The sequence below is a fragment of the Microtus oregoni genome, unplaced genomic scaffold, assembly GCF_018167655.1.
Source record: "Microtus oregoni isolate MIOR12 unplaced genomic scaffold, Mior012 000014F_ref0000157, whole genome shotgun sequence".
Taxonomy (NCBI): domain Eukaryota; kingdom Metazoa; phylum Chordata; class Mammalia; order Rodentia; family Cricetidae; genus Microtus; species Microtus oregoni.
Window position 1 is genome coordinate 18,451,856 of NW_024543073.1, and position 15,330 is coordinate 18,467,185.

General features: G+C 44.1%; 1 protein-coding gene across 4 annotated transcripts in view; it reads right to left on the reverse strand.

Annotated features, from left to right (window-relative positions):
• Nucleotides 1–13,958, reverse strand: part of Fam169a (family with sequence similarity 169 member A) — a 60,646-nt gene extending 46,688 nt beyond the window's left edge. The window contains exon 1 of one of the 4 annotated variants that reach the window (XM_041663310.1): nt 13,565–13,958. Coding sequence is in view for 1 of the 4 variants with exons in the window: in XM_041663309.1 (XP_041519243.1) it covers nt 12,967–13,152 (186 nt within the window). In the remaining 3 variants the exon portion in view is untranslated. Of the gene's footprint in view, nt 1–5,079; nt 5,147–12,966; nt 13,239–13,464; nt 13,530–13,564 lie in introns of those variants that run through there. The other 3 variants (XM_041663312.1, XM_041663309.1, XM_041663313.1) reach the window with 3 other exon arrangements.
• Nucleotides 13,959–15,330: the final 1,372 nt, after the last annotated feature.

Below are 15,330 nucleotides of genomic sequence, written 5' to 3' on the forward strand. Positions count from 1 at the left end.
CCTAGATGCATCCAAACACTTGCCTTTATTCTGAATGCTGAAAAGGTGAGCAAGCCAATCATGAAATAACTGAAAAAAGCTACCATTCCTACCACCCAAATCTAAGTGGTCCTTGGCAGTGTTCTCCAAGCCCTTTTTGCTCCCTGTAAAAGATCTGCTTACATTTGGGTAAGGGCTGCCTCTAAGTTTATAGGTGGGTGGATAGGATCAGCAAACCCTAAAGTAGGGTTTGTATTCATTTGACAGATAAAGAGACTAAAAACACCATTTCTTTTTCAAGGGCGTACAACCAGTAAGCAACAGAGGTACTGACTTCAGTCAATAGCTGGTCTTTCAGAGACAATGTTGCACCATCTCTAAAGCCATAGTGTTAAGGACCTTAAGAGCATCTATCAAGAAAGTCTTAAATATACTCTTTTTCAAAAATGTTTTAAATCCTAGAAGATACTTGGCACTAAGGAGTCATCTAAACATCAAAGTATGGACATTTTGAATGTCACTGAGTCTACACTGGTTAATATCACGTGCCCTGGAGCCAAACTGACAGAATTTAGTAGTGTGACCTTGGCAAATAATGAAGGACAGAAATAAACTGTGGTTAGCTGTTGAGCATGTATTCAAAGGCTTGCATCTGTCCTGGGCTCAGTATGGCTACCTGCGACCTTAGTTTCTAGGAAGGCTGAAGCACAAGGATTCCTTAAACTCAGGAGTTTGAGGTCAGCCTGAGCAACAATAAGACACCAAATAAAAAAAAAAATTAGGTTGTATCTTAAAACAGAAAAGTCCTACAGGCAAATTATAATCAGTCTGACCCATAATCCACAAGGGCTAATCCACTAATACAGACAACAAAAAATTTTTAAAAATAAAACATAAACATTGGCAAAGGATATGAACAGAATTTTTAAAACAGGAAAAACAAACACCAAAATAGGCCAAATTCCTTTAAAAAAAAAAAAAAAGAGCCTACCTGCACATCTATTTTTTAAATTATGAACAGAATCAGCATAAACGTATATACAAAAATCAGAAAAGAATGCACATTGTATTGTTAACAGATTGAACCCTGATGAAGCAGGACCCTAAGGCGGACACAAGACCACAGATTGCATCACAGCCTCCTTCCTCTATGGGCTCACTCTGCAGCCCAGCCTCTCTTGAATGTATTTGGTACAGGCTGTATCTACATCCTACCCCTAAGGAAGGCAGAATGTGAATCTGGGGTCTGTGATTGAAGCAAAGCAGGACTCATGTGGTTGAAATGAGGTCCAAAGATGCTTGAAAGGTGCTGAATACAGAACACAAACACTACATGACTAACCCCTGGCTGGGCAACTGTGGTGCACACCTTTAATCCCTGAACTGAGAAGAGGCGGGCAGATCTCAGTGAGTTCAAGGCCAGCCTGGTCTACAAGGTGAGTTCCAGAACAGTCAAGGCTACCCTGAGAAACCCTGTCTCAAAAAACCAAAATAAAAATAACGATTATCCCCAGGAGTGGTTGGTAAATCCTCTTTGCTAAGCCTGCACTATGAGCAAGGTCCAAACACCTCGTACACGTCTGTCACATTACAAAAATCGAACAATAGCAAATGATCTTAAATTCAGAAGACATGAAGTGCAACCGAAGCTTCCACTAGATACGTGCTGTACTATAAAGAACGGTTTGTGCCTCTAGGATATCAGCAATTCCAGTGTTCCAAGATGATTACTGCTTGTAACCTCAAAGAAGCAATTTATAAGACACAGAGAAAGTGCTTTAAGAATGCCATAAAGCAGCGTCCATTTCAATATTAAACCCAAGACTGTTTTATGCTTCGTTTCTCTACCTCATAAGCACATCTGACTTTACTAGAGTTTATTAAAATTGCTGCGGTTCAGCCCAGCCAATCTCAAAACTAGTTCTGTAAAATGGGAGTACACTCAGTGTTACCACCATCTTTAACATAAAATGCCACAGACATTTGTCTCGTTTATAACCAGTAAGATTGTTTTAAACGTAAAGAAACCTTATCTAGTTCACAAGAGAAACAAACAAAAAAAATACAATGCTTAATTTTGTCCTATTTATAAACTATCACAATCGCCACCCCCTCCCCAATCCTATTCTCCAATGTCTGTGCTAAGCGGTTATGGATGGGGAAGTGTTCTCCAAAGGCCCAGGTGTTAAAGGCGAGGTAACCAGCCTTTGTCACTCTTGCAAACTGGTAGAACCTTTAAGAGCAGGGCCTAGTAGGAAGTTAAGTCACTGGAAGCATGCATGCCCCAGAAGGAAATAGCGGACTTTAGCTTCCCTTTCTGTTGCCCCAACTGCTAAAGGCAAGCAGTTTGCTCTACCAAAGATGCACTATCTCACAGCAGGCCCAACAGCAACTGAGCTAAACACCCACAGACTGAAACTTCTAAGCCATAAATCTCCTTTGAAGCTATGACCTCATTTGCCACGGTGATACAAAGATAACAATGCTAAGGAACACAACTGAGGGTCCCCACTCTTTACAGAGATTTGGAGCACAGTGGTCTGAACCACAGCCTGGCATTTCCCTTTCCTGTCCAGGAGTCTGCACTCTTCATTTTATACACACTTGTCCTTGCTGCCCTCTTGCAAACACACATGGACTTATTTACCTACGTAAGAAAAAAATACTCTGTTATTTCTCCCTAACATCGGGTTCACAGGAAAGGATTACAGATAGGAGTACACTTCCTGAAAAACTTCAAAAAAAAAAATCTGAGCAAATTAATAACTAAGTAAAAATTTGTAACGAACTACAGAAATGTTCCTTGAAAGTAGTCTTTGAATGAAAGCCTCAAGGAGGGAGAGAATTGCAGACAGAATCCAGAAAGCAGAGAAAAAGGCAAGCAACTGGATTTACAAAGCCAGTTATGGTCCATAAATGCAACTGAGAGTGGAAATGTTCAAAAATAAACTGAGGTCAGACAACAGCAGACTAGGAATACTAGCTTAGTATTCCACTGTGAAGAGACATCATGACCACGGCAACTCTAATAAAAAACGGCATTTAATTGGGGCTTCAGAGGTTTGGTCCATTATCCTCATGGCAGGGAGCAAGGCGGCACACAGAAGCTTAGAGCTCCGGATCTGAAGGCAGCAGGAAGAGAGAGCCACTGTGTGGGCCTGGCTTGGGCTTTTGACAACCCAAAGCTCCAGTGACACACCACACCTACAATCGATTGCACTCAACCAGCACCACTCCCTAATGGCCACTCCTTTCAGACCCCCACAAATACTGCATTGCAGAATCCTGAACCTGATGTGACACAGCAGCAGAAAACCATTAAGCGACTCTGAGCAGGAAGTTTACCCAGCAGCTAGCAGGGCAGACTGGCTAAACCCAAGAGACAAGTCGAAGGGATGTTAACAGAATCCAGCGCACAGATCGTTGTCCTTCAGGATCTATAGCAGATTGGTTCCAGGACTCATTCAGTCTAAAAACATTCAACTTTGTTGTACGAAATGCCAACAGCACTGGGAGTTATCTATACACACCTTCTGAAGAATTTAAACCATCTCTAGGTTACTTATAATACTGAAAATGTAAATGCTGTAGAAATGGTTGTCAAACAGTATTGTTTAGGGAATAAGAAAAGGTCTGCGCATGATCAATGCAAGGACAATTAGGTTTCTTAAGCTGTTGCCCTGAAAAAGGTTGAATCTGCAGATGCAGGTTCTTGTAATATATAACAAACAGCAAGAGATTCATTTTTCCTCATTTGTCTAGCCTACCAAGCTCAAATCTCTCGAAAAGCAGAACCCATTTCTTCATACACATTAGAAACTTTGAACAGATCAAGATCAAATAAATGATTTCTGATGTCTTTTCTAATTAGTAATTTGTCCACACCTGCTTGCTTTCCTTTAAAACATTAGAGCTTACTTGGAAATAGAAGCTGGGAAGAAAGAAAAGTCTGGATTTACAATGGGGTGGTGTCCTCAAATTTTCATTTACAATTATCTTTAAGCTCCGAATGCCCTTGCTATTTACCACGTACCAGGCATGTGCTAAACATCCTATACAAACCCAAACAATTGAGATAATTCTCAACTGTTTCTCAAAATGACCCAAGAAGCAGACATTTAGTATACATTTTCCAAATGAGTCTTAGGTCTGAATGATAAGAAAGTTCATCAAGCTCACACAGCTGGGAGTAATGGGACAGGCTCTTAACCTAGGCAGTTTAAAGAAGCTTTTAACCTGCTGGCCAGGTTCCCAAGTCATAACAAAAGGCCAGCACAGACCATAACGTACCCAAATACGACACAATTATAAGAGACTATGACAACATACTACTCAATCATTCCTAAGCCGCGAATTTTTTAAACTTTGCAACGCAGTTTCCTTAGACTTTCGATGATTCCTATACTGTATTCACAATTTTTAAATGGTTACTTCACAATTCAGAAAAGGGGCAGAGGTGGTGCACACCTTTTATCCCAGCATTTGGGAGGGAGATGCAGAAGGATATCTGTGAGTTTGAGGTCAGCCTGGTCTACAGAGTGAGAAACAGAGTGGTCTACACAGAGAAACCCTGCCTTAAAACCCGCCCCCCAAAAAAGGAAAAAGAAAAACGTAAGCCAGAGGCTGCAGCTCAGTTGGAAGGACAGTAGGATATTTCACTAGCACATACAAAGCTCTGGGCGCAGTCTTTAGCATTTGCATAAGCAGATGTGGTGACACACATTTGTAATCTCAGCCTCAGCACTTGCCAAGTACATACAGGAGAGCGAGATGTTCAAAGGCATCCTCAGTTACAGTTATGTTTGAGTCTAACTTGCGTATTGCGTGATATACAAACACAACACACATACACACCACTCTTCCCCCCACCCAGGGGGGAATTGTGTGACATGCACTCACACCGCTCTACTCACCCCAGAGTTAGGGAGTCCTGTACATAGAGGCACAGGTCTTTATGTACAGATATACATACCAAAGTATGTTTCCTACCAAAGTCCAAATTGGTGAACCAATGAGTTTCACTGGGACTAGTTACAGGAGCATGAATGACTCAAAGACAGCTGCATCACCAAAGCCCACCCCAGCATAGTGACAGCTCACCAGTTTGGAGAATTCCTTTCCAGGTGGCTCTGTGTCAAACCTCTTCTAGGTAGCTCAGCTGGTCTGTTTCTTCTGGACAGTTGGCTGGCCTGGGCTACTTTCAGGCTGCCTTGCTGGTCCCTGCTTCTTCAGGACTGCTCCAAGATGGCTGATGGGAATTTCTTTGCAGCTTGGTTTGTCTGAGAGTGACAGCAGTCTTTTCTGTTTGTATATCTTGTGGAAAGAGGGGACTAGGGAATCCCATAGGCTTCAGGAACTTCCAGAGGCTACTCTGAGTTATTTATTCCCCCCACCCCATCCCCCGACAGGATTTCTCCGTAGTTTTGGTGCCTGTCCTGGAACTAGCTCTTGTAGACCATGTTGGCCTCGATCTCACAGAACTTCACCTGCCTCTACCTCCTGAGTGCTGGGATTAAAGGCGTGCACCACCACTGCCAGACCTGCGTTATTTACTTCTCATCTGAATGAGCTTCCCTGAAAGGTAGAATGGTTCAACCCGAAGGGAACGGCTACCGAACACAGGTCTACATAAGTCCACCCCACCCCCAAAATAAAGCAAAGTAATAAAGCTCTGTTTTTAAAGTTGAAGTTAAAACTGACAAAATTAAGTGCATACCAAATTTTTCCTTAGTAAGTTATTTCAAACTAAAGGGGGAGAATATCACATTTACTAAAATTACATCATAGTTCTTAAACTATCCACTGCCAAAGAAAAGAGGAAAATAAAATCTGAGAGATATACTATACTGAAATATGAACCACACCAAGGTGTGTATGTGTGTGTGTGGGGGGGGGTACCAGTATGTATATGTGTGCATCAAATGCAGGTCTCTGCCTGCAGAGATCAAAAGAGGGCACAACAGTGCTGTTCTCCATGACCCCTTTATGCCTTCAAAACCAGTTCTACCTGAGTGACTTTTACACTACCAAGTTTTTCCTGCCTTTATGAAGTACAATCTTGGCCACCACCGGAACACAGTGTGTGCTGACTCTGAGGAAACATTTCCCAGAAGACTTCACCTCAGTGATGCTGATCTCTTCTTTTTATTATGCATACAGTGTGCTGCCTGAATATACACTTGCAGGACAGAAGAGGGCACAAGATCTCATTACAAATGATTGGGTACTGGGAATTGAACTCAGGACCTCTGGAAGAGCAGCCAGTGTTCTTAACTACTAAGCCATCTCTCCAACCCCTAATGCTGGTCTCTTCTCAATCTTCAGCCCCTAATGGCCAATATTTACTGTCACAGCAAAGCAAAGGTTTCACTTTACTGGTTCTGATCTCTTATTAATCAGAATCGACTCTTCAGCTCCAGCTGACTAGACATCACAGATCCTTCGTACAAATTTCCCAGTAGTCTTTGCTTCCCTCTGAAACTTCACAAGCTAGGCCTTCATCCTATGAATTGCTCTCAACATTTTTATCTTCCTAGCTCCTACAGAACAGCTCATCGAGCTTTGAACACTCATTGGCTTTTCTGGGCCAAAGTTACAAAGTCCTTCCACAATCCTTCCAAAAACACATGGTCAGGTCTGTCATAGCAATATCCCATAGTTCTGGTACCAATTTCTGTCCTAGGTAGGGTTACTATTGCTGTGATAAAGCACCAAAAGCAACTTGAGAAGGAAAGGGTCTATTTGGCTTACGTTTCCACATCCATGGTCCATCACTGAAGGAAGTCAGGACAGGATCTCAAACAGGGAGAGAGCGAATCTGGAGGCAGGAGTTGATGCAGAATACACGGGAATGCTGCTTACTGCCCTGCTCTCTCTGGTTTGCTCAACCTGCTTTCTTATAGAACCCAGGACCACCAGCAAAGAAATGGCACCATCCACAGTGGACTGGGTCCTTACACATTTTCTTAATTGACTCTCAGATGACTTTAGACTGGGTCAAGTTGACATAAAACTATCCAGAAGAGAGCACCAGATCTCATTACAGGTGGTTGTGAGCCACCATGTGGTTGCTGGGAACTGAACTCAGGACCTTCAGAAGGGCAGGCAGTGCTCTTAACCACTGAGCCATTTCTCCAGCCCCCGTAAAAATTTTTAAAAAATATCTTAAAGTTTTTGCATGTGTGTGTTTTGTGTGTGTATAATGTGTAGATGCCCACAGAGGCTGGAGGCATCAGATCCCCTGAGCTGGAGTTACAGGCAACTGTGAGATTGGAAGAGAGTGTTAGAAACTTACAGGAAGAGTACACACTCTTAACCACAGAGATGTCTCCAGCCCCTCCAAACAATACATATGCAGACTAGCTTTAACTCTACTTTCCTGGTTTCAAATCAACAGCAAATACTTTTACATAGTTAAACCAAAGAATCAGAACAAACAAAATGTCAATTCTTTTTGCTGACATTAGCATATTTCCTTTTCTTTTTTTCTTTTTGAGAAAGTATCTCAACTCTGCAGCCCAACCTAATCTAGAATTCACTATGAATTCAAGGCTGGCCTTAATCTCACAGTCATCCTTCTGCCTCAACTTTGTAAGTGCTAGGATTACAGGTGTGAGCATTTAGCTGTGTTTTCCACTTTTAAGTCTAAGTAACAAATAAAGCCAATAAATGAAATGCAAAACAAAACCACACCGAGATTCCATCTCACTGTGGTCAGAAAGGATATCACCAAGAAAACAAGAAACGCTGGTGAGAATGCAGGGGGTTACCACTGGTGGGAACATACCAGTGCAGCCACTATGGAAATCTGTGTAAGAGTCCTGAACAAAACTAAGAGAACCATCATATATATGATCCTGCCATCCTGCCATGGCGGTAATCCCTGGGTATATATACCCAGAGGAATGTGTCAGTATACCAGAGAGAGACCTATTCACCCCTATGAATGACAGTCCTATTTAACATAGCCTATTTACGGAATCAGACTAGATACCCACCAAATGAATAGGTAAATGAAATGGGTAAAGAATATGCAGTCTATATGCACAATGAGGTATTACTCAGCCATAAAGAATGAACTCTCATTTGCAGGAAAATGGATAGAACTGGAAATGGTGATGCTGAGCAAAGTAAGTCAGACCCCAAAAGATAACCATAGTGTTTCCTCTCACACATGAAATCTTTACTTAAAATTAGACATGAAGCGGGCAAGGTGGCACACACTTTTAATCCCCAGCACTTAGAAGGCAGAGGCACAGATCTTAGTGAGTCTGAGGCCAGCCTGGTCTATAGATAGATAGATAGATGGATGGATGGATGGATAGATAGATAGATGGTTACACAGCGAGACCCTGTCTCAAAAAATAAAAACACGAAAGTCGAAGGGGATTGGCGGGGAGGGCTAGAAGGATGGGGGTGCAAGGAGAAGGAATGAGTCAGACCAAAGTAACATAGTATACATGTTTGAAAATGTCACAAATCGGGGCTAGAGATGGCTCAGAGGTTAACAGCACTGCCTGCTCTTCCAGAAGTCCTGAGTTCAATTCCCAGCAACCACATGGTGGCTCACAACCATTGTAATGAGATCTGATGCCCTCTTCTGGCCAGCAGGCATACATGCAGACAGAACACTCTATACATAATAAATAACTCTTTAAAAAATGTCACAAATGAAACATTTTTTTCAATTAATCGACATTTTTATTTTTTTTAAAAGAAATTCAGGACTCATCTAGTAAGAAAACAAGCAGTTAGGATAAAAAGGCATAAAAATGACCAACATGACTTATTTTCAATTTTAAAAAACGTGTATTTCCTCCACATAAATATATATACTAGTGAAAATGGAAGTTTTTCATATTTTAATCAGAATTCTATTAACATTGTGTTTATACTTTACCTCATAAAAATCAAAAGCTTTGGTTTACACAGGATAGATTAAAAACAATTTTTTTTTTTTTCGAGACAGGGTTTCTCTGCGGTTTTGGAGCCTGTCCTGGAACTAGCTCTTGTAGACCAGGCTGGTCTCGAACTCACAGAGATCCGCCTGCCTCTGCCTCCCGAGTGCTGGGATTAAAGGCGTGCGCCACCACCGCCCGGCTAAAAACACAATTTTTAAAATAAAAAAGTTAAGGTTTGGAGAGATGGCTCAGTGATTAAGAGCACTGGCAGCTGTTTCAGAAGTCCTGAGTTCAAGCCCCAGCACCCACAGGGCAGATCACAATTATCTGTGACTCCAGTTTCAGGGGATCTGACATCCTCACACACACATACATACATACATACAGGCAAAACACCAATGCACACAAAATAAAAATAAATCATTTTTTAAAAAGTAAATGATTGCTTTAATGTACCTCAACAAAATTTCCTACACAAGACACATGTTGAGACATAATAAAAGGGATTAAAAAAATAAGGTTCGCTGAAGAAGATACTGAGACTCACCCTAATTTCATTAATGATAATAATCTTAACTTTCCCTTTAGGCTTGTCATCACATGTAATTCTGTCAATGGCACTTTTAGCTAGGTGTTATTACTATTATGGTCTGAACCAAAAATGTTCCTTACAGGCTTATGTGTTTAAAATCTGGTCCCCAGCTAGTGGCACTCTTTGGAGAGGTTGTGGGACCTAGCTGGGGAACAGACTGAGGGTCTGTGGGCAGTCTCAATGCCTCTACTTCCTGATTGTCCAAGATAACAGAAGCAATGACCAAAAGCCCCACCACAGTCAGGCCGCAGCATCCCTTCCATGCCACGTGGGCTGTATCCTGCGGCACTCGAAGCCAAATCAAACTCTCTCCTTCAAGTCAGACCTGGCAGGTACTTTGCCAAAGTAAAGTAACTAACCAGCTACGTTTTCCCAGCTGAGGAAACTGAGGACTGCAGAGACTAGCTTAACAAAAGTCGGACAGACAGGCAACAAAGCAAAGTACAAGTCCAAACTTCTGCTTTTTCCCTTCACTGTGAAATCATACTGAAAAATAAGCATTATGTAGTGTGAGCATAAGCTCATCAGATATATCTAGAACCAGTCTGGTTGTGTGGATGTGTGTGTGTGTGTAATTTGGCCTCTATGATGCCCTTTTGGTACAGCTCATTACTTTATCTAATAATATATTTATATATAATGTATTTATAGACAAAAAAGTCAAACTCACTGACTTTTCCTCCATTCTGATTAATTCCTAAATTGGGCTCTAAGCATATCCATCTATTAATAGTTTGACTTTCCAGCTACCAAAACCATTGCTAACTCTTAAATTCAATCATTTTCATTTCTACTCCTCTTGACCACGTTACAGGCCAGACCCAACATGCCATTTAAAACCTTTCCTTCTCCTTGGACACGCAGATCAATACTTGTGTCCAGTTCTCCTTTTCTCCCGGCAACTGAACTCTGGTCTCTGCACAATACATCGTCAGGTGCCCTTCCACGCGCTCTAGGAACACGTCTCACCATGCTGTATATCTCAAAAATAATTTGGAAAAAAAAATCTCATCTACCGTTCAGGACCAAGTTGAACCATTATTATTATGTAGAGCACTTCTGCCCTCATTCATACAAAATCAATGTACCCTCTTTCGTGTGCCCCACAGCACCATGCCCATCCGTAAGACTAAATCTCTGAATTATAGCATATTTATGTTTCTATCCCCTAGACAAGTGTCTGGTTTTTAAGTACTTACTATGGTGAGTATTTCAAATTAAACTATCTTTACACTTCCAAAGTTACAAATAAAGCAGAACACGTAACTTGGCACCTAAAAACATTTACTAAATTGATTTGTTCCTAATTCAAATTTTCAAAAGAAATTTGTATTTTAAGGAACTTTTAAGGTTTAATTCAAAATGCTTCATTAAACTACAGACTCAATGAAATGGCCAGTTTCTTTGTATCCTACAACATAAAAGAGACACCTACCTAATGGCTCCTTAATAGATGAAAGCTATCTCTGGTGCAGTCTAAAACTAAACAACATTCTAACCTAAACAATCTTTCTAGCCCCAGGAAAAGGTTCGGCATGCGCTGAACCCCAACAATTATTTTCTGATGTTTTAGCAAACTCTCAACTTTCCCTGACTATCCTTAAAGCATCACTTTTCCCTTCATGAACCCACCTGAGTAATGCTGTCTCTGAGAGACCCGCAGACTACCCTTTCACAAATGAGGCACGCCAAATTCAGTACTTCCACTCTGGAGTTAAAGAAACAAAGGTAGAGCCCCACACTGTCTGAAGAGTTCATCATCTTGGAACAAAATAATCACACCATCATACGCACAGAATCCAAATCTCAGAAGTGGGAAGGAACATGTCCATTCGTGGAACATCGTATCTAACCAGCCATCTCTACACCATCCTTGACTGATACTTTTCAACCTCCTGACTGTCCACTTGGTTCCTGTACATTGTAAATCCTCTTTTAAAGTAAATACTCTGCATTTGTAGGCAGCTGATTTAACAGTACACACAGGCTTGAGTGCTTACGGAAAAGAATTCCATCTTGATATCTCATCCACTGATAAATAAATCACTGAAAATCCTAAGCAACCTTCAAGATGAACCACACACCCAGATAGATCACTTCCAAACTCCTCAATCACACACAACTGTTCCGAGTTGGGGGCCTACTCGCCCTGCACAGAAACAACCAATGTGAAAGTAAAAGCATCTGCAGGATGGCAGGTTTAAGCTGCTAGGAGAGCCAACCCCATCTCCCTTAGTAGGTCCAAATGGGTCTTCGCTTACTCGAACGCCCTAACCAGAGACAGACTTGAGTTCTTAGGGACCTTTGTGTGATTCTGCCTGTAAAACAAGCCTCATTAACAGGAAGCACGATTTCCTACAGGGGATGGCACTTAATATGGTACCAGTTTAGATGCCTTTAAGAGTTTATTTTATTGACCAGGGTAGCAGGAAATTTTTACTTTCTAAAGCATTCATTCAGTATTGTTTTCTCCAGACCAGAGTCAAGTCCTTCACTGGATGTACAGTCTACTAAAGGATGGAAACCGCTTACAGCTACTCAGACTTGACTTCAAGTCTCAAAATAAAGGGAAATGAATCTTTCGGAACCCAAAACTACAGGGGTACAATTTAATTTATGACCACTGGTGTGGAGGTGACTTGACTCACATAGGTTGTATCTAGGTGCACCAAACGAAGCCTCTTCATAAATCCGAAGAGGAATCCACTATGGCTACTGGATTCCTATGCCTGACAGGCACGGTTTGCCATCGTGTGCACTGAAGTTTCTAACTAAGGAACTCCTCTCAGGTTCCTTTCTCCCCGTCCTCTATTCTAAAGGAGCAACAGTTAAAGGGAAATAGATAAACATGAGCCTAATCTATTCCATATTGGTTATTAAAAGTCTTCGCACGCCTTTAATCCCAGCACTCGGGAGGCAGAGGCAGGCGGATCTATGTGAGTTCGAGACCAGCCTGGTCTACAAGAGCTAGTTCCAGGACAGGCTCCAAAACCACAGAGAAACCCTGTCTCGAAAAACCAAAAAAAAAAAAAAAAAAAAAAAAAGTCTTCTTGTCAATACTTCATAGAGCAAGATATGGTTTGAAACGAACACCTATACACCCTATTATGTGCTTTTAAAAAAAATTACAGCACACCAAACCCAGGTCCATTAGAAGAATTCTCTCCAGGGTTCACATGTATGTATTATGCAACAACCAGAGCTCCAGATGTTAATCCCTGTTGTGATGCAACGGTAAAAGGCAAGGGTATAACTCATTCAAGAAGCCCATTTGCAAACCAAATTTAAACAAGGAATTACTATATGCTCAAGAATCTTGGCAAACGAGAAATAAATAATTCTGAGAGAATTACATTAAAACTCTTCCTCTAAGGTGATCTTTTAGCTACGCGGTCCTCCTCTCCCAATCCCCTACAAAAATCCTCACAGCGTTTTAATTTAGGTTTAGAAAGGACGGCCTGGAGGGGGAAGGGGGAACCTGCATCAGGTGGTTACCTTAAGATCTACTTTTGCTAAGAAACCCGCGTAAATTTCCAGAAGGGAAGGAACGCGTTTCATCATTCTTTCCCAAGCACCATAATCGTAGTAAACGCGATCCAGATCCCCGAGCCATACACCACCCCGGACTCGAGGCTCCATCCTCGCCATCTCCGCCGGCACAGGCCTCTCCAAGACCTGCATGATGGACGGCAGCGAACCCTGGCCCAGAACCACAATGACCCGGATTCTAGGGGGGCCGAGACTCCATACAGTCTCTCCTAGTCCGGGGCTGCGGGCCGGGAGGGAGCCACCTGCGCGGGGCCCCGGAGCTCGCGCCCCCGCCCCCACCCCGCCCGGGTCCCGCTATCCCGAGAGCGGCCCGGGCTCCAGGTGGGAAGGCAGGAGGGAGCGGCCCGGGAGCCGCCACCACCACCGCCGCGACCCCGGGAAGGCAGGCGACTGAGCGAGCGAGCGAGCGCGGCATTCCCTCGCACAAAATGGAGGCCGGCGCACCTGGGGTCGCCGCCAGCCGGGGACCCCGCGGGCCGCCCTCCGCTCGGCCTCGTCCGCCACGCCACGCCGCGCCACCCCGCGCCGCGCCACGCGCACTCACCTCAGCCGCGCCGCGGGGGCCCGAAGGCGGAGCGCGAATGAATGAGGCGCCGGTCGTCGCCGAGCCCGGGACGCGCGCCTCGTCGCCGGTCGCTCGGCCGCAGCCCACCGTCCCTCCGCCGGCGTGACGCACTGGCGCCGCGGCGCGCCCACCGCGAATCCCCCCCGCCCGCCGGCCTCGGGAGCCGCCCCGCCTCGGGCCCGCGGCCGCCCGCAGGTGCGCGCCCGCCGCCGCCGGTGCCGCCCGCTCGGGCCTGGCGGGATTAAAGGGTGACCTTGGCTTAGCCGGGAATAGCGGCGATTTAGCCGCGGGGGCCGCGCGCTGAACTCGCCGGCTCCTTTAAGGTCGACCTGCGCGCGGCGTCCCGCGTGCGCGGCCCTCCCTGCGGGCTTCGGGCCCGGCGCCGGCCTCGGGAAATTTCGCCCCGGTGGGCGCGGCTTCCCGCTGCCTCCCGCTGGGGACGGAGATGCTCGGCCAACCTGGGGACCCGGCTCTCTCCTCTCCCCACCCCCTTGCCACCTCCGGACCCCCGCTGCCACCCAGAAGCGCGCCAGGGAGATGGGCGAGCGTGCTGAAGCCCCACAGCCCCGACTTTATGTCCCGAGGGAAGGAACCATCACGGCCCAGCGTTGACCTTTCCTACGTGACGAACTAACCTGACCCCAGAGAGCCTACGCCAGCCTCTGCTCCCCTTTCCCTCACCACATCCCTTAACCTCAGGCCCTTTTGCCGATTACACCCTACTGGGGGCGGGGGAATAAGTTCACAAGCCTTTTAAGGATGATAATCCTTCTTTAAAGTAATACATACTGTCGGAGAAATATATTTAATAAAGATGCACAGCAATAGTATTTGGTTTTTAAGACTTCCCTTTTTATGTAAATTCTGAGAAATAAAGTCATCCAACAGTAATGGCATTATGGTTCAGCTCACTCTGAAAAACTTGAAATTACTCCTTCTATTCTACTCCTTCTATTTATTAATCACGACACTTAACATTTTAAGGATTCATTACTTGCCACTTCAAAGAATGCTTTTTCATATAGACCTATTTAACTCCCGCTTACTTTTATAAATGGGCCTTTTCGACCTCTAGTTGCACATAAGAATCAAACCTCACATCCGTTGTGTTTATTTGTAATAAATTATTACGAGAAATCTTGAATTATAAGCACTTACCATTTTTAGTGGAATTTAACAATGAATTAATAACCAGGCAAGAACTGTGAACAGTTGAGTTCCCGCCCCAGCTACTCATGAATGAATGAGATGATACAACAGCTGGATTTTCATTTCTGGATCTGTTCACAAGTGGGCATCCCCAGGGCAAGCCCAGTTGTCACTCTGGGAAAGGGGTGCCCTGACACCCCTCCTCCGGGTGGTGAAGTAAGTAGACTCTGGGGTCCCAACACTGTACACCTAGCCAGTGCATTTGCTTATATTTCGGATGCCGAAGCTCAACCTTAGCTTTTTAATTAATTACTTTATCAATCTGTGGGAACCTGTGTCCGGCATACCTCCCTACCAAACGGCTGGCCGCTGAGATAGAAATCTACCCCTCTAGCCCCACGAAAGGCTCCAGTGAGCACTTGGACACAGAGAAACCCTGCCCCCTTTCTTGACTGCTGAGACCTATCTTCCACAGGTCGGAATAAGTGAAGTTATCTTCGGTTAAGGAGAGCTGGCCACGCAATGGGCTTTGACAGGTCCTGATACAAAAGTGTGACCCCAGAACAGAGCCTATCAGGTTCACTAGGGAAGAATTC